At 34.5% G+C, this 23,061-nt stretch overlaps 1 protein-coding gene across 1 annotated transcript in view; it reads right to left on the reverse strand.

The window, feature by feature from the left end:
- LOC136849670 (cell adhesion molecule Dscam2-like) overlaps window positions 1-23,061 on the reverse strand; it is a 262,609-nt gene that overhangs the window by 111,352 nt on the left and 128,196 nt on the right. The window contains 4 exon segments of the mRNA XM_067122999.1: window positions 1,056-1,216; window positions 1,835-1,962; window positions 3,302-3,485; window positions 16,831-16,948. Coding sequence (XP_066979100.1) covers window positions 1,056-1,216; window positions 1,835-1,962; window positions 3,302-3,485; window positions 16,831-16,948 — 591 coding nt within the window.

Genomic DNA, 23,061 nt, shown 5'->3' on the forward strand with positions numbered 1-23,061 from the left:
GTAGGAGTTCACTGCGTGGAGCTATAATTATTCTCTCCTGGGCGAGAGAGCTGGGGTTTGAGGGATATACCAACCTCAGCGATATGCATACCATTCTATGTTGTAAAGCCCAGGATTATGCACAGTTATTACTCGGTCTTACTGTGGAATTGTCCTCCTGCTCTAAATTCAAGTCGTTCTTTTATATTCATCAGGTTTCATCAAGAGGGTTCATTTTAATTCAATTTCTTTTCATTTATTTTTCCATTTCCACACCGAGAACTGAAAGAAAAACACAGTCCATTCCCGAGCGATTATGAGACCATAGCTTGTGTTTGAGATCTTCTGTCATATTTGATAAACAATTCTAATGATGGCTTATATTTATAAGATAAATATGATTCGTAAATTATACACGGTAAGAGACTAATGCTAAGATAACAACGTGAGCGTCAGTTCTAAACAGACCAATATGCATAAAAAAAAAAATATTCAGCAGCAAAAGCCAGTACACGCCCAACATAATTGCGTAAAAGCGGAACAAATAAAATCAAGTACTGCATTGCAGCCGTGGACTGAAAAATACACCTCAGTCTGCAGACAATACTGCTGTATAATCTGCACGAGATGAGATATACAACTGGCTCTCTGCCATCTTTGACTATAGATCTTTTCTTCTTCCACTCTTCTTGCATTTATTCAGCTGGGCCTTTTCTATACGTATTTTTCACCACACGGGGTTTCACCTTGGTTTTTAATAGTAACATTTCAGAGGCATTTCATTGCTGTGCTTTAAATGTTGAGTTCATTTTCTCGTTTGAGTTTAAAAAAATAATCCACAGCTCAATTAATAATCTAATAAAATTAGAAAACTGGAAAACTACCTCACGGACTTACTTTTCCATCGTGATCCTATTGGAAGCATACATACACTAAGCTGGCAATGTGGAATGTAAGAAACATGTTGGTATTGTACAAGAGCTACATATTAATTATTCTGGAATAACGTCTCCCCTAAAGCATCCCTTTTAGTTAATCACTTTTGAGGAGTAATAACTTATGAAGGTAAAATTCACCTGCTAAGATCAGCTGAGACGCCTGCTGGGCAGCCCTGGTTGACCTGGAGGCCTGGCACTGATACATCCCCGGGTCATCCCGTGTCACGCTTGTTATGATGAGCTGTCCTCCTGCTGCCACTATTCGGCCATTGCCATTGATGGGGGACCCATTGTAGTACCTGTGAGGATTGAACGAGGAATACGACTGAGTGGCGAATGAATTTATGGGATATTTTTTCTTTCTTTTTTCACGGTGTGAGAACTATGATCGTAAGTCGTACGCAACAAAAAGTTTTTCAAATTTCGTGTATATTCATATACATAAATTCCAAAATTATACAGATTTAGGAATGTGCGCACCACAAGTATCAAAGAAGGTCAGAAATTAACTTTAGGAGCATATTCTCATTAAGCTTACAATATTGAAAATATTTGTGCTGAACATCAACAAAATTGGTCAATTGTAAACAAATAATAATCATGACTGGTCGTGCTGAAACCTCGTGAGACAGTGATTATCTTTTTATTAGAAAGGGTTAATAATCTGAAATAAACGTGGCTGTGTGTGAACGTATAATTAAATTAGATCTAGTAAGTAAGTTGGAGGAAAATTCATGTACAATATTTATTTCTTGCAGATTGGCTCCGTTCCTACCTATCTCTTTCTCACTGTCGTGAGGACGGGTTAAAGGTTCACGGCGTGAATTTTGCCTTGAATTTTGCCTGAGGAATGATTTTGAGCGAGAACGCTTTTAGCTTTTACCTTCCTAACAGTTATGGATAGCATTTCCACTTACCAAGTCACAGCAGCTGCAGGATCTGAAACTCTACAAGAGAAGGTCGCAGTGCCAGCGAGGTTAACCGTGACCTTAGGAGGAGTCACGGAGACTGTCAGGCGGGGCTCAACCACTACCTCGACGGTGACCTGTTAAAAATATTACATTGAAATAAACTCTGCATTAGTCCTTCAGGTGGTTTGTTGATGGTTCACATTAACCCGGACTAGCACCTGCACTGGACCTTGCCCAAAGGCGACCCGTAAGAATGGCAAATTTTTCAAAGGTTTAGGGAGCTAAAGTAGATCTCTAGACTCAGCCAAACAAATTATGACTGTCTAAAGGCCTTAATTTTAAGTTTTTCTTATAGCTCATTTTGTTCACAATTATACGATGCATTTTATTTTGATGAGTCCCTATACTTTCACTGTAAAGGTTGTGCACCACCTTAAAACTTCAGCTGCTTAACACAGAGAAATGAAATAGAAACGAGATGAGTGGTGAACGCTACGAACATAATCATGGCTTCAGGTGAAAATAACACTCCTTTTTCATAAGTATCAGTTAACTGACTTCTTAATTCTTCTATTCTGGGGAAAAATAAGAATTTAAATGATTTCTTTCTTTGGCCTCATTACCATATTCCAGACAGTAATTGCGGTATTATTCTAAACGGTTTAGTAATTCATTCATTTCTTATGTAAGTCAGCAATTTCTTAAGGCATTCAGTTCCTCTCTCAACTAATTTGACAATTCGGAAACTAAATTAAAAACACGAGAATGTATTAAATAAAATCCCACCAGAATTTATATCACTGCATATTGCGACATACGTTGACTTCCGTCAGAGCTAGTGTCAGTGCATCAACTTGAAGAAGCAATATTCAAATCTCATTATATCATCCCTTTAGAATGTGTCACAAACAGCGTTCATATATTCATCCAAGAGAACTTTTGTTGAAGAGAAACAAAATTTAGACTATCCAGGACTTACGTCGCGTCCCATTTTTGAAGCAACCTGTCAGGACTAAGGCCATCAAAAATTTTTATCAGGACATTTCTAGATTAATGCCACGTCTTATTAGAAATTCCTCTATAAAATTTGAAAAACGATGCTTCCGGCAATAAGAACCTCTGTCACAGCATATTCCATCAACTACTATTACTCAATACTTAAATAGTCATGTCTCAGTTCTCAGAATTTGAGTTACATTTTCTGTATTTTACAGTGTTTTTTTTTTATAAAATCAGAATCTGTATTTGTTTAGTATCTCACTTATCTGGATATGATATATATATATATATATATATATATATATATATATATATATATATATATATATATATATATATATATATATATATGTGTGTGTGTGTGTGTGTGTGTGTGTGTGTGTGTGTATGTATGTATGTATCTCAGATAATTTGCCTTTGTTATTCACAGCAATTTTAAAAATAGACTTTACTCTTCATGGAACTAATTCTTACCTGATCAGCTCCTATGGAGTTGTTAGCAGTACAGGTGTAACTCCTGCCATCAGAGGACTGTGCACTTTCGATGACCAAGACGTCGGATCCCACGGCAAGACCTAAGGAGTGAGGATTACTCAGATGACCCATCATGTGGCCTCCCACACCGTTTCGGAATTCAGTGCCAATATAATTATTCCACCTGCAATGAAAAGTAGTTTCTCAGTTACGAAGATGGGAAACTAATGTATAATAGAAATAAGTTATATAAAACAATAATTTGATCATTTTGAAGCGAGATTCTCCTCTTAATAACAAAATAAGCCTTTTCCAAGAAAAAAGGGAGAATCAGTGAGATTAACTGCATTTCTTATCGAAAATAGATTTTAGCAAATAAAATTCATTGTGCATTATGTCACCAATAAAGATTTTTAGAAATGAACAGATATAAACTGAAAAAGTATATAATTAAATAATTAACCAAGATTAGTGGTAAGATTCCTTACAGAGATTTGGAAACGATAACAAATTAATGATTCACTGTACTACTTTTACAAAAGGCATCAGTATCATCAAAGTTTAAAATTAGAATTCGTCATACAGCAGTATATTTAAAATTCGTAATAATTTCTTTGTAATCAACGTCATTAACTTTCAAAACATTATAAATAATCACCACTTACTCTTAGCTACAATGCCAGACTTAAAATATTGAATTTCTTTTGTCTTTCGTGTTGCACTAAAAGATTAATTATGGAAGCAGTACTGCAATATAATATAATCATTAATGTAAAAAATCAATATAAAAATGATAAATAACAAGGCTAATTAGGTGAGCACCACATACAGAAATGAAATCCCACAGATGTATATGAGATAAATGTAACAAATTATCTGTATTTTTAATGTCACTAAAACCTAAAGGTAAATAACTAATAAAAAATTTAATGTTCCAGAAAGAATATGAATTTTCTGCATAACTTTTCCTACAAGGAAAAATTAAAAGGCGAATATAGTTACCAATAATATATTTAAGGCAGTACTGAGATAAGCAAAAGATACCATAGTTGTAACACTTCAGATGGCATGAATGATGAAATATTTGAGATGCAGATAACTTCCACGGAAAACTATGACGGAAATTATTATAAAGATTTCCCGATGGTGGCAAAAGTAAAATGCGTCGAATATGGATGGCGTTTCTGGGGTTTTCCCATAAAGATTAGAGTTTCGAAGGTAGAAGGATAAAACAAAAGTAATCTATTGTAACGAAGGATGTGCGATGCATTAACAGAGAACGAGCGGTTGAAATGCTAGGATACACATCAGAAAAGGGTCAGCAAAAGGGTAGAGGGAAAGATTAGCCAGGATGTGCTGAGATTAGTCGATTTTAGAAAATGTCATGAAAGCAAATGAATTCGGTGCCTACGCTAGATCTTTGTCAATTACGAAAGGATGACACAAATGTACTTGTATGATGGAATTGGATTTTGAGGCACAAAATGTTTTATCCGAGATGATCAGAGGTGTAAAAATGAATATAAATGTTAGGCCGATACGATAAGGACTGCCGTGCTGATGGTGAGGCTTCTATATACCGTACAATTGTTTTATCAAATGGCTCCAAAGACGAGAAAATTTTCAGGAATTTGTTTCCAGCGTTTACTGCGTTGTTTTTTTTTTTTTTTTTGTACCTACACACGGGAATTTGATGTTTGCTTTCATATAAATATAAATATATATATATATATATATATATATATATATATATATATATATATATATATATATATATATATATATATATATATATATATATATATAAACATACACGTGTGTGTGTGTGACTGTGTGTAAATGTGTTTATTGTTCTGACTCCCTCTGCTATTGTATGTTTTATATTAATAATCTTCTAATATGATTCTCATATGTTAAGAGATTTATGCCTAGTCTGACCAGACAGATACACACACACACACACACACACACACACACACACACACACACACACATACACACACACACACACACACACATATATATATATATATATATATATATATATATATATATATATATATATATATATATATATATACTGTATGTATATATTTACATATACCATACACACACACACACACACACACACACACATATATATATATATATATATATATATATATATATATATATATATATATATATATATATATATATATATATATATACATATACATATATATAATTAGCAATGTGTCTTTTTCCCCTTGCAAGAGGTGGGTCCAGAAGAAAAAAAAAGTCGCTTGCACATTTCCACATGCCCACAATGCTGAGTCATTATAACTGAAAATTTATAAGTATATATATGAGCACAAATTATTTTTTGAAACAACACAAACCAAAAAAAGTTATTAAAAATCGAAGCTTCCTACCATTTGCACGACGGTCCTATTGACCCAACTGAATAAAAATATACGATTTTCTTCTCTAGATAAAAACAAAATGACGAAATTCCATAGCAGTCAAGGAAAGCATCGAATAGTCCTTCAGCTGTTATCATGAAATGGCGGTAATGATCCCCCGTATCTGTGCGTCAGAAGTTGTGATCTTAATTGCTGACTTTCGTTTCTAACCTAATCTAACCCTCTATGAAAAACGCGCCTCTACCGTGCAAGCATTCTCATGCTTCATGGTTATAAAGATCCTTCAACTCTAATCTTTCGTGCAGCGCCTTGCAGGCCTTCTTACCCTACTAATATTCTTTTATCAAGCAATATTTTACTAACACACAACCTAATGAACTTTTTATCGTGACATTTTCTAATGCACGCACATACATTCCACAGACATACGCTAATATATGCAGGAGTATATATATATATATATATATATATATATATATATATATATATATATATATATATATATATATATATATTATATATATATATATATATATATATATATATATATATATATATATGTATAAAATGAAAGCAAATGCCATGAAGGAAAGGTGAAACAAAGGAGTGGTTGGTAGGCCTTTCGGCACACAGCCCTTTACTAGCAGACTGATGAGAAATATAACAGTAAGGTTACAGGAAAGCTCGTATAATTGACAGACGACATACAGATATCCCACAAGATGGGGATTATAAAGGAACAGATGCACCTGAAATCCAACACACTCGAAGAATTAGTGGATGTACCATAACAAAGGTAAAATTTTACTATTGTTTTGGTAAGTCCACTAATTCTTCTTCATGTATTTGATTGAAATGCACTCCTTACTATAATCTCATCTGTAAGGATATCTGTATCATCTGTCTATACGAGCTTTCTTGTAAACCTTGCGCTATATTTCTCATCCAGTCTGTTAATATGGTTCATGTGTCGAAGGCCTGTCTTTCACTCCATTTATTCACTTTTCCCTCGTGGCGTTGCCTTATTTATACATTCATCACGCTCCTAACTTCTTGATTCAGTTATGCACTCACACTCACACACACACACACACACACACACACACACACACACACAGCATATATATATATATATATATATATATATATATATATATATATATATATATATATATATACGTATATACATACATATATGTATGTGTGTATATATATATACATAAATACATGTATATATACATACAAAAATTATGCTACAAATGTGATTTAATATCAATTCGCGCTGCTTCGGCAATGTCATGGAAGGGGAATTATAAGTGATAAATGGTTTGATACCCAAGTGATTCAAACACTAGCAGGCACAAACCAACATCTGCCAGTCCACGCTCAAGACCATTGGGCTATCAAGAACGGTAGAAGTTAATGATGACTCTACCGTGCATGTACCCGTCGAGTGCTGGAATTTGTAGTTATCGTCGGCATCAACCCACCCCAACCATGACAGCCGATTGGTACCTTTGGAACACTAACTATTTATGAATTTTTCTCACGTCACTGTGACATTTTATATACAAACATTAAGCTCCAAATATCGTTTGATATCCAATTCGCACTGCCTCGGGAATACCACCGAAGGGGGATTATAAGTGATAAATGGTTTTGGTACCCTAGTGACTCGAGCACCCGCCAGTACCCACCAACGACTTCCAGTCGACACTGAAGACCATTCCGTGAGACTCCTGAAGTAGCGCGAATTGGATATTAAACGACATTTGTAGTTTAATGTTTGTATATAAAATGTCACGGTGATGTGATAAAATTCATATATATATATATATATATATATATATATATATATATATATATATATATATATATATATATATATATATATATATATATATATATATATATATATATATATATATATATATATATATATTTATATTTGTTTATATATAATCATATATTAACATATATACATTAGCATGTCTGTGACATTCGTGTGTGTGTAATAGAAACAAAAATAACTGGCATTATTGATTATGTCTTTATGGAACATGATATATTATACAAAATATTACTTCTATAGACTTCTTTCCAAATGTCAACGGCGTCTATAAATAGGCTTTGGATATCATTTTTGATCGTCAAATAATCCCAATACTATGATGCTTCTACCAAAAGGGATGAAAACAAAAAATGAAAAGATTTCAAAGCTGACTTTTGCCGTTATCATTTGAACTCACATAAAAGGTACAAAGTGAACCAGTTATTTTGTATATTCTCGGTATCAAGATCAAAGGTCCGTCTCGAGCTCTATTCCACCTGACGAACGACCTCTGACGATGGGGAGTCTCTCTCTCTCTCTCTCTCTCTCTCTCTCTCTCTCTCTCTCTCTCTCTCTCTCTCTCTCTCTCTCTCTCTCTTAAAAATAGGTACAAGCAGTTCTCTGGAAAGTTGTTGCTTTATTGCTACTCCTGACGATAAGGAACAAGAGTCAAAATGACCTCTAAGTTATTTTTAGAAAAACATCCTAAATGCTATTGAAACTCATGCCTATTCATGTTAAATATCAATCTTTTTATTGTTTCCTCCTTTTTTCTATCTGTGACAATCTAGATACCACTAACAATGAATATACGGGAGAAATGCACTCAAGGTTAAAGGATGCCTCAAGAGTGGACTCTCATTTGTAACAATTATTATCTTCTGTGCAGAATTTACGAGGAACAACGTACTACGGCTTTTAAGTCACTTTTTCCCTAGTTCCAAACTTTTTTCATTAATTAACTCGCTGTCTGTGACAATATCTTTTATAAAGAATAAAATGCTACAAATTTAAGGTAAAAAGGGCTCAAAAGTGCCCAACACCAAAAGTCATTCTAATTTTTGTTTACGAATATAGTAAAGTGAAAACCTTGCTTTTCACTCAACTAAACTGACAAACCTCCGAATGAGGTTTTGGATCTACTTTCGAATGAGGACAGTCTTTAACCTGGCAGAAAATGTCAGGAAAAGGGGTCAGCAACATAACCGTTCTTAATAAAAACACAATCCAAAGTCGCCTCACTGCCCAAAGAGGAATGATAAAAATTGTATTTTTTATTTTATGACTTTGTGTAGGAGGCAAACATGTGAATTCGTCCTTTCCTTCAAGTGCGCTTTGTAACACCCTCTTGAAAGTGATCACCGTTGGCCAAAATCTTCTTTTCTGACGTTCGGAGTCATAACATTCTTTATGGTTGCTCAGTGTTGCACAAATCGTGTTCGCTAAGCTTCTGATCCAAAGCCTTCCAAAGCACTTTCTCCGAAAAAAAAATGGATTAACTCTTTTCACAATACCACTGGCGTTTTTGGTTAACGTTTTAAATTTTTGTTTCGTGGCTGAGCAAAACCTGAACCTAGAAACACTGTATGTGTGAGTAATGCCAGCTGACTTCCTTGCATGGCACAGTTTCTTTTTTAATCTAATACCGATGAATATCTTCGTGAGTTTGTATATTTTATGTTATTTGCATTAGTGTCCATCTATTCTGTTTTGGCTTCATTACTGAGCTCTCAAAAGATAAACCGAACAAATTCGTTACCATAATTGGGTGAAGCATTTAGGAGATAAATTAAAATACTTACTGAGGTACCTGCAGGTATATGGTACAATTTGTAATCACCCTCCGCATTTGGCACAAACTTCAGTCCTTGCAACGACCAAAAGAGTGCATGAGAAGTGGTATCTGGCCGTAGCAGTTGTTGAAGAATTGAAATTCATGATCATAAAATGCTTAGGTGTGTTGACAGTAGACAGCACGCACACACACACACACACACACATATGTATATATATATATATATATATATATATATATATATATATATATATATATATATATATATATATATATTATTATTACGGATATCCACTGCCTCATCTCTTTGCTTACTTATGATATGGGTTATAATCCTATGCATTAAGGAGTAAGCACCCCAGGACACACAAGCAGACATGTGGAAGGGTAGTTTTAGGGAGTGCTGCCCACTTTGAGTCCAGGTAGGGAATTTTAGTAGTCACTGGGGAGTACTTAGAACCAAGGAAACGAACATCCCAGATTTTAATCCTTTTTTCATCTACCTCCTACTATGTGAGCTGTTTACTGGTGCTCAAGTGGTCTTCACAGATACCGGCAGATGTCCAAATACTGGAGAAAAAAGTGTCCCCCTCCTCTGGGGCAAAAATCAGAAGTCATAAAAGCCAAAAAGATTCCCCATTCGCTCTCAGTCTTTTGCTCCTTCTCAGTGAGAAGAGTCTCGCTGTCCATCACTAGTCGTGCCAAGTGCCTTGCCTGGCCACTGTTCGCCACAGCAGTCTTTCTGTGAACTGGAATGATAATCAGGCTACAAGTAGCCAAACCACAAGCACTTTCGTGAGGTCTTAGGAAGACATTGTAGATCATCCAGCCATCATTGCAACAGTGCACATTGCAAGGCACATCCACGGTTACCAGTTATATACCAGTTCTCTGTTCCTTATCCTGACTCTCTTATTTCATTTCCTTATTTCTCTCCCCAGTAAAGTACTATCTGATATTCCTTTCCTCAGTGTTAAAGTGCTCCCTGTGTGAAGTGAATTCGTGAATTAATCATCCCTTGCTTCCAGTAACCCTTAAATCACTCCTCCTTTGTGATTATAATTGCTATTGAGAGAAGTCACATTTCCATGAGGCTTTAACTGGAATTATTCTATTTCCAAACACGTGTTATATCATTCACCCTCTTATTCCTGACATCCATCTTGCCTGGAGGAGTTCTGCTCAGCTGTGGCAAGCACTTGCAACCGTTCAAGAGATCTAAATGTGCTTGAAGTCCTAAGTGAGCAAACCTTGTATTACCAAAAACTCTGCCTCTCTGTTGCACTACTCTATTGTAGTAGTAATTTCCTTATTGCAAGTAGAATCATTATTTAGATGTAATATTAAATTCTACCATTAATTCTCTTTATTGAAAGGGACTCAGTATTCAATTAGTTAAATGCCATACTATGTGTGTGTAATAAAGCAGAATCTTTAGTTGATCAGAACTTTCAATTGGCGACCTACCATTCTTCTTATATCTAATTTTGTATATACCATGGGTGTATGAAAGTAATACACTGACTTTAATACACCGAGGCCAGAACAATAAATATGTATATAATATATATATATATATATATATATATATATATATATATATATATATATATATATATATATATATATATATATAGATAGATAGATAGATAGATAGATAGATAGATAGATAGATAGATAGATAGATAGATAGATACATACATAGATAAATATATATATATATATATATATATATATATATATATATATATATATATATATATATATAAATATATGAAACTGAAAAACGCGCTAAAGTGTCCTACAAAAAAATTTATTTATATGAATATTCAAATATATGGGCAGGACTAAATAAGATAGTTTATTCTAATAATGCAATAAAAAGAAACATCGTTGAGTCTAGTTTTATCAAAGAAAATTTCGGCAGTAACATGAACATTAGTCTTAGCATTTATAAACTTCATCCATTAATCTCAAAAGAAATACGCAAAGGTTCATTTTAAGGAAAGTACTTGAAAGACGGGGTTAAGGAAAGTGGGGTCCCAAGGATTTGTAAAATTTGACCTGTCACTAATGAAGGTGGGACCCGGCCTACAAACACCTGTCAGGTGCAAATACTTGTTTCCCAACCGTTTGTACGTTCGTATGTACTGTTCTGCGAGCATATCATGAATTTCTACCAGTTTGTATCAGTCTTCAGAAGATGGTTTGGTCAGCAATAAAGCCGACACCAGTAAGGATCTACAACCTTGTTTCATTTCTTGGCTGTGGTGTTTGATATTATATATATATATATATATATATATATATATATATATATATATATATATATATATATATATATATATATATATATATATATATATATATATATATATATATATATATATATACATATATATATATATATATATATATATATATATATATATGTACATATGTATATGTATATATATACATGTGTATATATATATAAATATATATATGTATATATATATATATATGTGTGTGTATATATATATATATATATATATATATATATATATATATATATATATATATATTATATCAAACACCACAGCAAAAGCAATGAAACAAGGTTGTATATCCTCGCCGGTGTCGGCTTTATTGCTGACCAAACCATCTTCTGAAGACTGATACAAAGTGGTAGAAATTCATAATATGCTTGCAGAACAGTACATACGAACGTACAAACTGTTGGGAAGCAAGTATTTGCACCTGACGGGTGTTTGTAGGCTGGGTCCCACCTTCATAGTGACAGGTGAAAATTTACAAATCCTTGTGGACCCCATATATATATATGTATATATATATATGTATATATATATATATATATATATATATATATATATATATATATATATATATATATATATAAAACTTCTTATATTTATATATATATATATATATATATATATATATATATATATATATATATATATATATATAAACATTTAGCTACAAATGTCGTTTAATATCCAATTCAAGCAACTCCAGGAATATCACCGAAGGGGAATTATAAGCGATAAATGGTTTTGTACCTAAGTGACTCAAGAGAGGTATGAGTCAATGCCAGCTCTACCGTACATGTACCCGTCGAGTGCAGGGATTTGTACTTAGCGTCGACATTAGCCCACCCGCATCATGACAGCCGATTGGATGTTTGGAACATGTAGCTATTTATGAAATTTTATCACATCATCATGACATTTTATATACAAACTTTAAGCTACAAATATTGTTTGATATCCAATTCATTTGTTAATGGGGCACTGACCTCGATCACAATGAGGTGAAGGTGCGAACACGGATTTTTTATATATATATATATATATATATATATATATATATATATATATATATATATATATATATATATAATCAAATAACTAGAACATGTGTTGTATATATGAAGATGTACCACATGAAAATACTGAAATAAAGTGTCCAAAATCTGACCGATTTCGTCTTTTGTTTCGAGACATTCAATAGGACCGACACCCAGTAGTAAAAATCTACGTTGTACATATTAGGGTGACAATACAAACGAGAATGCAGACGATTAAAAACGTATTCGCACCTGACAAGAAAAGGCGGAGCCGTCACCTCATTTGTGATCGAGGTCAGTGCCCCATTAACAAATTTTGTTTTTCCATTCAGGTGGGCTCACATCTTAAGCCCAAAAAACTACCATCAATCAAATCACCACATTTTACACATTACTTTTGAAATAAATCGTTCAGGTTTATACATTCCAAGGCTTATATTCATATCCTTACAAAAACTTTCTTCTGTAAGTCCGGATTCAGTTTTAGTTCTTTTCAACATATTAGGACAGCCAATTTTTTATACCTATACAACTGATGGCCCGATTGATTTTGCTAACAAGGAAAACAAAACCCCTGTTCTTCTTAGCATATTGACATTTTTATGATCTTCTATTCTTTCTTCTAATGATTACCTGGGTTGACCAACATAAAAATTTACAAAGGATTTGCTTGAGATTTGATATGAACGTCCTTTAATATTGTCAGAAGAATCTTTACAAGTCCTTTGTTCATTGTTGTTTTTAAATGCCAATTAAGTCTAAGATTATGTTCCTCTGTTGTTAATATCAAACAAAGTCGTTTTCACCACTCAATAATGCACAATATCAGGATATTTTAATTATCCGCCGCTGTTCCTCATTGTGTCTACTTCATCACCAATATATTCAGGGCTGCATTCGCGTAATGCTCACAGGACCTTGGATGTGGAAACGAAGATCTACAATCTATTGTTCTGGTTAGAATAAAAATGTACACTGGTTAAAAATATCGTAGGTTTTCTATATACACTATATTTAAACCAATTAATACTTCTAAGTATCAGGCAATCCAAAAAACGGTACGCTACCGTCAGTTTCCATTTCCATGGCGAAATTTATCGATGGCACCAGTTCACTTAAAATTAATTTGCAAAAGAACGTATTTACATTATCACAAATATGTAAATACTTCCTTCGGTAAATTCAATTTTATCGGTTCAGTTACGCATTTTTTAGTCTTTGTAATCAACTCATGAAACCTCTCTTCCTTTTCACCGAGATATCTCGGACTAATTGGAAATCGGAGAGAGAGAGAGAGAGAGAGAGAGAGAGAGAGAGAGAGAGAGAGAGAGAGAGAGAAAATAAAAATATTTACAAAATCAATTAGTTGGCGTCTATCTACAGAGATCACGAGTTCTTAATAAAAGAACTTTTCATCAGATGTCGCTTAATCAAACCGATACCTTTTCATCAGCCAGCATATTCTCGCAGCTGGATCGGATAACTGCCTGAATGAAATGAGCTGGTCCCCGGACTACAATCTGCATACTCAATGAATTCCGTGGAAAGCTTTTATAAAGATATGCATGCTTTTGCCTCACTGGGAAGTAATGCCAAATTGAATCCGAAATCGGATGACCAACAAAATCTGCAAAGGGATGCAGTTTCAAAAACCCTCTTTCAATGCATTGCTGGCTTTCCCTAGTATCATCCTGGAACCAATTGCTTTTTAAATAGTGATTTGATTCCGTCAAGCTGAACAGCTTCTTGTCGCCACACCTGGACCAGGATTCACACTAATATTAACCTTTAATATATACTAATAAATAGATCCTTATCCTAATCTGTACATGATTCACAAACAACAAAATCTAGATCAGCCTTTAGCCAGTAGTTGAATTCCGATCATTTCCTGGAAATCTATGATTATGTTCGTATTATATAGGAAACCTGGTCGAAAAACTCAATTTGTATATTACAGTAAACTCCTTGCTATAGTAGTAGGCTGTTACTGAGGTTTTTGATTAAGCTAGGCTTATGCCAGCTCTTGTTCCAGGAGCAACCTATTCTTGCTAGTGTTTGCTAACCAAGTTCATGAGGTTTATTGTACAAAGAATTTCATATAATAAATTTCAGATTATTGTGAACCCAATTTGCGGAAGTTTTCTTTTTCGTTCATTTAATTTATTTCCTCTTTAACTTCTGCAAAAAATTTAATACAAAAATTGATATTAACATCAGGCCTCCAATAACAAGAAAATTATAATTACTTGATTCTCCTAGAAACAAATATTTAGATGCTAACTGTTATCAAAACGCAAGTAACAATGTTGTACGTAATTTTTCCTATTTTGGTAATATTTTCATAGCTAAATTATTAGATCACATATCTGGAAATATTTGTGATATTTATATATATATATATATATATATATATATATATATATATATATATATATATATATATATATATATATATATATATATATATATATATATGTGTGTGTGTGTGTGTGTGTATACACACACACACATATACATATATATATATATATATATATATATATATATATATATATATATATCTAATAATTTAGCTAATAATTTAGCTATGAAAATATTTCCAAAGTAGGAAAAACTACATACAATATTGTTACTTACGTTTTAATAACAGTTATCATCTATCTTTTTCTAGGAGAATCAAGTAATTATAATTTTCTTGTTTATTGGAAACCTGATATTAATATCATTTTATCAGAAGTAAAAGCGGAAATTAATCAAATGAATGAAAAAGAAACCTTCCGTAAACTGGGTACACAAATAATCGGAAGTTTATTATATGAAATTCTCTGTAAAATAAATCGCATGAACTTGGCTAAGGAACCCTAGCAACAATATGAATCATCTCAGCCACGAAGAGTACTCAAAATATATTGAATACAATGGTGCAATAACATCTCAACTGTAAACTAAAACGATTCAATTTCTTGTAGACATAACAGAAGTATGTACAATCTTAAAAGAGCAAAATCAAATTTACCTCTTCAGGAAAGGTCGTCACATGTGCCAAATGCTCATTTCATTAATTGAAATATGACATGCATTAACCACAGGAAGTTCATCCACTCGACCAAATGGAATCTCTCATTCATAAAAATGAAGTGTATTAGAGAAAGACGGGTGGGGCACTGGTGGGTTGATGGCCAATGAGATCTGGATCAGATAATCATTAATAGTTCTACATTTCGACCTCGATAATCCTAAGGTGAGCTTCAAGAGGTGAAAAAACAATTACGCTAATACTGTTAACTCAAGATTTCACTTTACAGAGAAAGAACTGGTGCATTTTCCGAATAAAAATCGCTCAAAAATGTCTCATTCTTAAAAACGAAATTCCAAAAGAAGTTTAAAAATTCGGCAAAAGTTATTTCTCAGTAAAGTCTTACTTGAACATAACAGCTGTTTTTCTAAAGTTCTGCTTTCCTTCTAAATTTAATGACGTAGTTTTGCAGCAAAAAAAATTAATTAATTAATTAAATTAAAAAATATGTATTTATAATAAGAGACTGCGTTCGAAGAGGAAATGAAATGGCTTAGGGCTCAGCTTTCACAGCCACCGAGCGTTGAAGCTGAAGGACAAATGTAAAATGATTGATTATTATCTTGTTAGTAGACAAATCCTGTTTGGTCTGGTGAACCCCAGTCAACATTTATAGGATTCTGGTTTTCACAGAAGTTTATGTACTTGTCGATTCACTCCTCGCTCTTGATTTTTCAATCAAACTATAAAGTATTTGGTGAAATACTCGGGTGTAACTTTTCATTTTCCCCATATAAGCAGATACCAATATCCAAAGAATAGGTATTCTTTGGATATTGGCAGATACAACGCCAGTCGTATCCACAAACTCAAAATTGGGATATAAAATTGTACTAAAAAGCGATAAGCTTTAGCAGTTGCTCATATGACGAGATTGTGTAATTGAAATCTGACCTAATTTCATCGACCAGATATCACCGTGATAAAACCTATTATTGAGAACCTGTGTGGATCAGAGGTCCTTGAAAGATATGAAGAAGTTTCTTTAAAGATATGCAAAGGAATGGGAATCAGAACAAAAGAAAGAAATAAACAAAAGAATTGAAACCTCTCTCAACTCCCAGACCTACCTGACAGTGGGTGTTGGAGTTCCAGTGGCTATGCAGGGCAGCACCAGAGAAGATCCTTCAGGAACGGTAACAGAGCGTTGTTGGTCCAAGATGGAAGGCCTAGAGGGTTCGCCGTGTTCTGCGGGGGTGAAAATGATCTATATAAGGATTAAGTAGGAAAAATGAATGCATTTTTTCAATAAGATTAAAAATGAGAGCTTCATGCATCAGTTCAGAAGCCCGTAATGTTTAGAAGTGTAAATTACATTAAAATAGCCTGAGAGCTACTGCACTAAAATTGTGTAAGAGCAAAAATTCAAAATGAGGCCAGAAGAAATTCAAAAATCCACTTTGATTGTGAAACTTAATGATCTTACCACTTAAAAAGAGTATATGAAATCTCAACACACACATACACACACACTCATACAAGTGATGAGTGAAGATAATGTTGTTATTTTATTCTGATACATCAAGTTTCAGTGACCCTAGGCCTTTCAGGCTATCTTAAGACGATGCACAGGGACCACGGAAACAGCAGTGACGTGGTTCAGTAGACTACTTACCACCAGCCACCTGAGAGACCTGTTGATGCCTCAGAACTAGCAAAAGTAAAAAAGTATTCAATGACGGCAAAGCAGAAAAAGGAACAGGAACATGCATATATATTCCCTTTCGAATATGCGTTAACAAAAGCACCACTTCCTTCGATATTTGTACAAGGTTTTGATTTCAAGTACGTCCTAGGTACGGAGTACTTCCTTGCGTTGAAAACAAAATTAATCAGACTAACACCATGATAATGCTAGGAATAATTCATTTCTTATACCTTTTACAGGTCAGTTAGAAACAAGTGTCACATTACAATATTTAAAGACTTTAAATAATGTGTACTGAATATGGCATGACTTTGCTAATTTTGTAATACTGCTTCAGATATTATATACATTACAAGCTTGATGGCGCTCGTTACGCTGCACTGGAACCAAGTGCTGCCCGTTAGGTCTCCCCTACCCTCCCAATCCCCTACCTACCCCGCTCCCACCCGGGGCGGACAAGCAGGTTTGCAGGAGGAGGGCGGATGTGTCATGTCTCCCCTATACTCCCAATCCCCTACCTACCTTGGCCCCACCTAAGGCGGACAAACAAGAAAGATCCACTTCAGATTTTATTATTAAAGATATTTCTCAGACCTGGAGCATCTGTGAAAATTACAACATTGAGAGAGGCAGCGAAGGAGAAAAGGGCATCATCCCATGAAGGAGAATATGAAGCTAAAAATCTGGGGAAAATGCATGAGTGAGACGGGAGGGTTTCATGGAAGAATTGCTAGAAATACCTTGTCTCTTAGCACGCGAGTTCCACTTAGTGTAATAAATCAGGACGTTTAAATTCATGTTGTTGTGAGCTTGTGTCACACTTCTCATCAATTCTAATTATCGCAAGGAAGATATGATGAATGGATTCGTTCTCATATAAGCGACGCTTACTCTTCCTGTCGAGGGTATTCTGTGTTGTTAGTCAGCTATAAAGTCCGTAACAAATTCGTGACAGATAACATAGATATTTTTCAGATTTTACTTACGAGAGAGATTAAGGTAGAGCAAGCAAAGCAGTCAGTTGAAATTTATGAGAGTGGACGTTGAATGCCATTAACAGAAAAAGCTTATTACAAAGTGTAAGAGGACTAGGAAAGATTGAAATGGTGAGTAATGGAGAGATCACATGTAGTGAAAACATGGATCAGGCTGGTTTGATGTTTGGCTACGTGTAACAAATGGGGGTAGGTGAAGAGTGCATAACTCAAAGTTTTGGGCTGAATTAGTAGACTGAAACAGTGTTGACGAGGAGAAAGACGATTTGGAATGAAGTTACATAGAACCCAGCAAGTGAAAGAGTAAATGCAAGATGAAGGGGAGCAGTGCATTTTGTTATGGGGAGATCAGAGTGCTGCTGATGAGCTTCGTGTGATTCTAAAAATCCGCTGAGAACGTGGAAAATTCCTGCACTAGGGTTCATTCTAGATTACCAGCTAAAGAATGATTGCAGAAATACAGTCCTTCGTCTTTTACTTTGGATTCAACACTTAACAGGTAAAAGGACTTACATTATATGTATACACACACACACACACACACACACACACACATATATATATATATATATATATATATATATATATATATATATATATATATATATATATATATATATATATATATATATATATATATATATATATATATATATATATATATATATATATATATATTTATATATATATGTATATATGTGTGTATATATACATATATATACAGTATATAGTGAGTATGTATGTATATATGAATCTCTGTCACATACACTGTAACATTTATTTGTATTCATAAACATTAAATTGCAAATATTGTTTACTATACAGTTTATTTACCTTGGGGGAATAAGTTACACCCTAGGGGAATTATAACTGGTAAGTGCTTCGTCACCAGTGGAATTCGAACCTCCGTCTGGTTTAGAAATAAGCAGTGACTTACACAACTGAGGCACCTAGAGAGATAGGAAGTGATATTGACTCTGCTGTGCATTTGCCTGGCAAATTCAGGTGCTGTACTTTTGAATCGATGTCAACCCATCTCCACAAAATAATGTGATTTTTTTTTTTAGATTCACATATATTAAGCCACAAATATTATTCAGTGTCCAATTAACTATACATAGGGACTAACTTACACCCAGGGGAAATTATGACTGATAAGTGCCTCACACAGAGCTTGAATTCGGCAGGCGCATGTACAGCAGAATCGATATCAACTTATATGTCTCTTGCTGTCTCAGTGGGCTAAGTCATTTGTACGTTGTTTCTAAAGCAGGCATCTGTTCGAGTCCTGCCAGTGGCGAAGCACTTAGTAATTACAATTTCCCTTGGGGGTACGTTATTCTTAAGGTATAGTGAATTACATATTAAACGATATTTCTGGCCTGATATTTGTGAATATAATACACATACATTATATACATATATATATATATACATATATATATATATATATATATATATATATATATATATATATATATATATATATATGTATATATATATATATATATATATATATATATATATATATATATAAATATATTATGGAAATATTTAAATTATTAAGTACAGCATTACCTGTGCAAAAGGGATAGATCGTCAAAAAGTGTAAGCCTCTTCCTTCACTGCTTCACTGACTAATACTTCTTACTATGGCTAGAAGTTTCGATTTGTTATTTTATAGGATACGCATACACACACACACACACACACACACACACACACACATATACATCCTATAAAATAAAAATAAAAATATATACATATATATATATATATATATATATATATATATATATATATATATATAGCAAACTTCTAGCCATAGCAGTGGCTTCAAATGGATCAGTAAGAAGCAGTACTCAGTGGAGTAAGAGGCTGACTGTTTGCCGATCTATTCTTTTTGCACAGGAAATGCTGTACTTAATAATTCTAAATACTTCTCGGTATTTGGTATTACCTCGGAATCCTGACAGAACACTACAGGAGTTTCAAAACATTCAAGAACAATTTTTTTATGATACTAAGAAGATAGGAGCTAATCGTAAGGTTTCCTGAATCTACATGAGCGACGGCTTTTGTTATGAAGATTAGGAAAATTTAGGCTGTCAAACCGAGCATACTGGGGCACTTTTGTCAATCACCGATTGTGACAGTGAAGAGGGGAAGCTAGAGTGGTTGGACAGCAAGTTATAAAGATCCACAAAATAAAGGAAATGAAGTACAAGGCTCTAAAGGTAGACCTGGGAGAAAACCCAACAGTTTCACTGAAGAAAGGACACGGGAATGATGGTAGAGTAAAAGACTACGAAGTGGACACAGCTAAGGGCCGAAGGGTCGCTGCATACGCCCTTTAGCGATGCCTACAGTGCACTACGAGAGGTCCCATTACAACACTAACCCTCTACAGGCGATAGTAAATATGGCACCTGCTTCAGATCATTTGTACTACATTTGTTGTAATAACATCTTCCTCTCTTTCTGTCTAGGTAAAAGTGTTATTTTAACCACCAATGGTTATTATGATTTTCCTCGTCATTGGTGCTTATACTATTCGGTGATCTTTCATGAACTGTTTTAACAGGAACTTGCACTATCTACTTTAGTTGCCTGCCAGCTTTACAGAGCGTTAGGATCCACATTCTGCTGAGGGGCAACGAAGCCGTATTGTCTGATAATAGAGGTTTTTTTCAGCCCCGTAACTGAAAGGAATTTCAACGTGAGAGAATACAAAAGAAACAATGGGCTGCGTGACTGGAATAGTCCATCAGGTAATCAGCCAAGTCGTGTTTTTATTTTCTCATCAGAGAAATGAAAATTCTGCTTCAATTTTACTGGCGATGCTCTCTCTCTCTCTCTCTCTCTCTCTCTCTCTCTCTCTCTCTCTCTCTCTCTCTTGTATACTTGTATTCTCCAAACCAAGATGACTATCCACTTTCTCTCTCTCTCTTCCAGATCACTTCCACTCCTTTTTGACCTATCTAGTAAATTCTTCGGTAAGTTTCTTGTTCTGTTGTACCTCCTGAAGTTAGGACACTTAACAAATTAAGTTTATTTCCTAAACCTTACTAATGCGATGCAATAATGAATTCGCCTCGTTTTCAGAGGTTAAAATTAATGTGGCTCAATCGTTGTTCATTCTAAATCCTTTCAGCTTGAAGAAAACCTTAATCAAATGCCGTCTCTTTGGTTGGCTGAATCTAGAGCTAAACACCAGGCATCTTCTTCACTTTACCACATTGCCCTCACTCGAGTGTCAACGCTGTGCAAGATCCCGTGCTTTCGTCATTGAAGCCACTCAAATGGAATTGTCCATTGTACCACGCGTCTTCGAAACAGGTCTGCTTCCTACCGCAAAAACAACTGATGCAAAGAAAAAATCCTCTTACTAATGTCTGGAATTTCTAATCTGCTGAAGAGTTAATAAATGATAATGAATGGAAGAAAAGGAGAAGGAGAAGGAACTGGAAAACGAGACGGTTGAATAGGAATGCGCGTAGGAGGAGAAATATTGCAGATACCGCACGAAAAAATATTGTAAAAAAATAATGATGGCATGATAAGATGACAGAGTGAGACAAATGTTACATAGGAAGATAGGAATCAAAATATATGAGAAATATAAAAGGACAGCAAAGATAAGAACAAGGAAGGATTTCATCGCAATTTTGTTTGGCACAGCCATGTAGTTAAGAACACTTTCTGATTCTACACTCGTAAGTTCCGTGGAAAACAGATTCTATATTAGCATCAACGGTGGATTCCTTTTCATTTGACAGAGAGAGAGAGAGAGAGGGGTGGAGGGAGGGAGGGGGAGGAGCACCAAAGTTGCTTTTCCTGCAACATTCAGATCGCTTGAATTTTTATGCTAGCATGCAAATGCAGACATAGATCACCAATATAACATTAGTGAACGAATCAAATGCTGGGAATGCAATAAAGCAACATAACAAGTTCTCGTTTTAGTTTTCTGTAAAAGAAAACTACTGTCATGGCTATTTACCTGTCTGTCCGCACTTTTTCTGTCCGCCCTCAGAGTTTAAAAACTGCTGAGGCTAGAGGGCTGCAAATTGGTATGTTGATCATCCACCCTCCAATCATCAAACATACCAAAATGCAGCCCTCTAGCCTCAGTAGTTTTTATTCTATTTAAGGTTAAAGTCAGTTATGATCGTGCGTTTGGCACGGCTATAGGTGCCAATACAGGCCACCACCGGGCCGTGGCTGAAAGTTTCATGGGCTGCGGATGAGAGTTTTATACAGTATTATTCGCTGTACAGTTCTTCTTTGGAGGAGTGGTAGAGCTTTCGACTGGCACGCTGTTGGCCCAGCGTTCGACTCTCCGAGCCGCCAAAGAAGAATTAGAGGAATTTATTTCTGGTGATAGAAATTCATTTCTCGTCATAATGTGGTTCGGATTCCACAATAAGCTGTAGGTCCCGTTGCTAGGTAACCAGTAGGTTCTTAGCCACGTAAAAATAAGTCTAAACCTTCGGGCCAGCCCTAGGAGAGCTGTTAACCAGCTCAGTGGTCTGGTTAAACTAAGATATATTTATCTTTTTTTTATTCGCTGTACAGGAAACTTGATTGCGTCGAAGAAACTTCGGCGCAATTTTTACTTGTTTAGGAATAACGTCCGTCACAGAAATGTAAATATT

Source organism: Macrobrachium rosenbergii, chromosome 21, assembly GCF_040412425.1.
Source record: "Macrobrachium rosenbergii isolate ZJJX-2024 chromosome 21, ASM4041242v1, whole genome shotgun sequence".
Lineage (NCBI taxonomy): Eukaryota > Metazoa > Arthropoda > Malacostraca > Decapoda > Palaemonidae > Macrobrachium > Macrobrachium rosenbergii.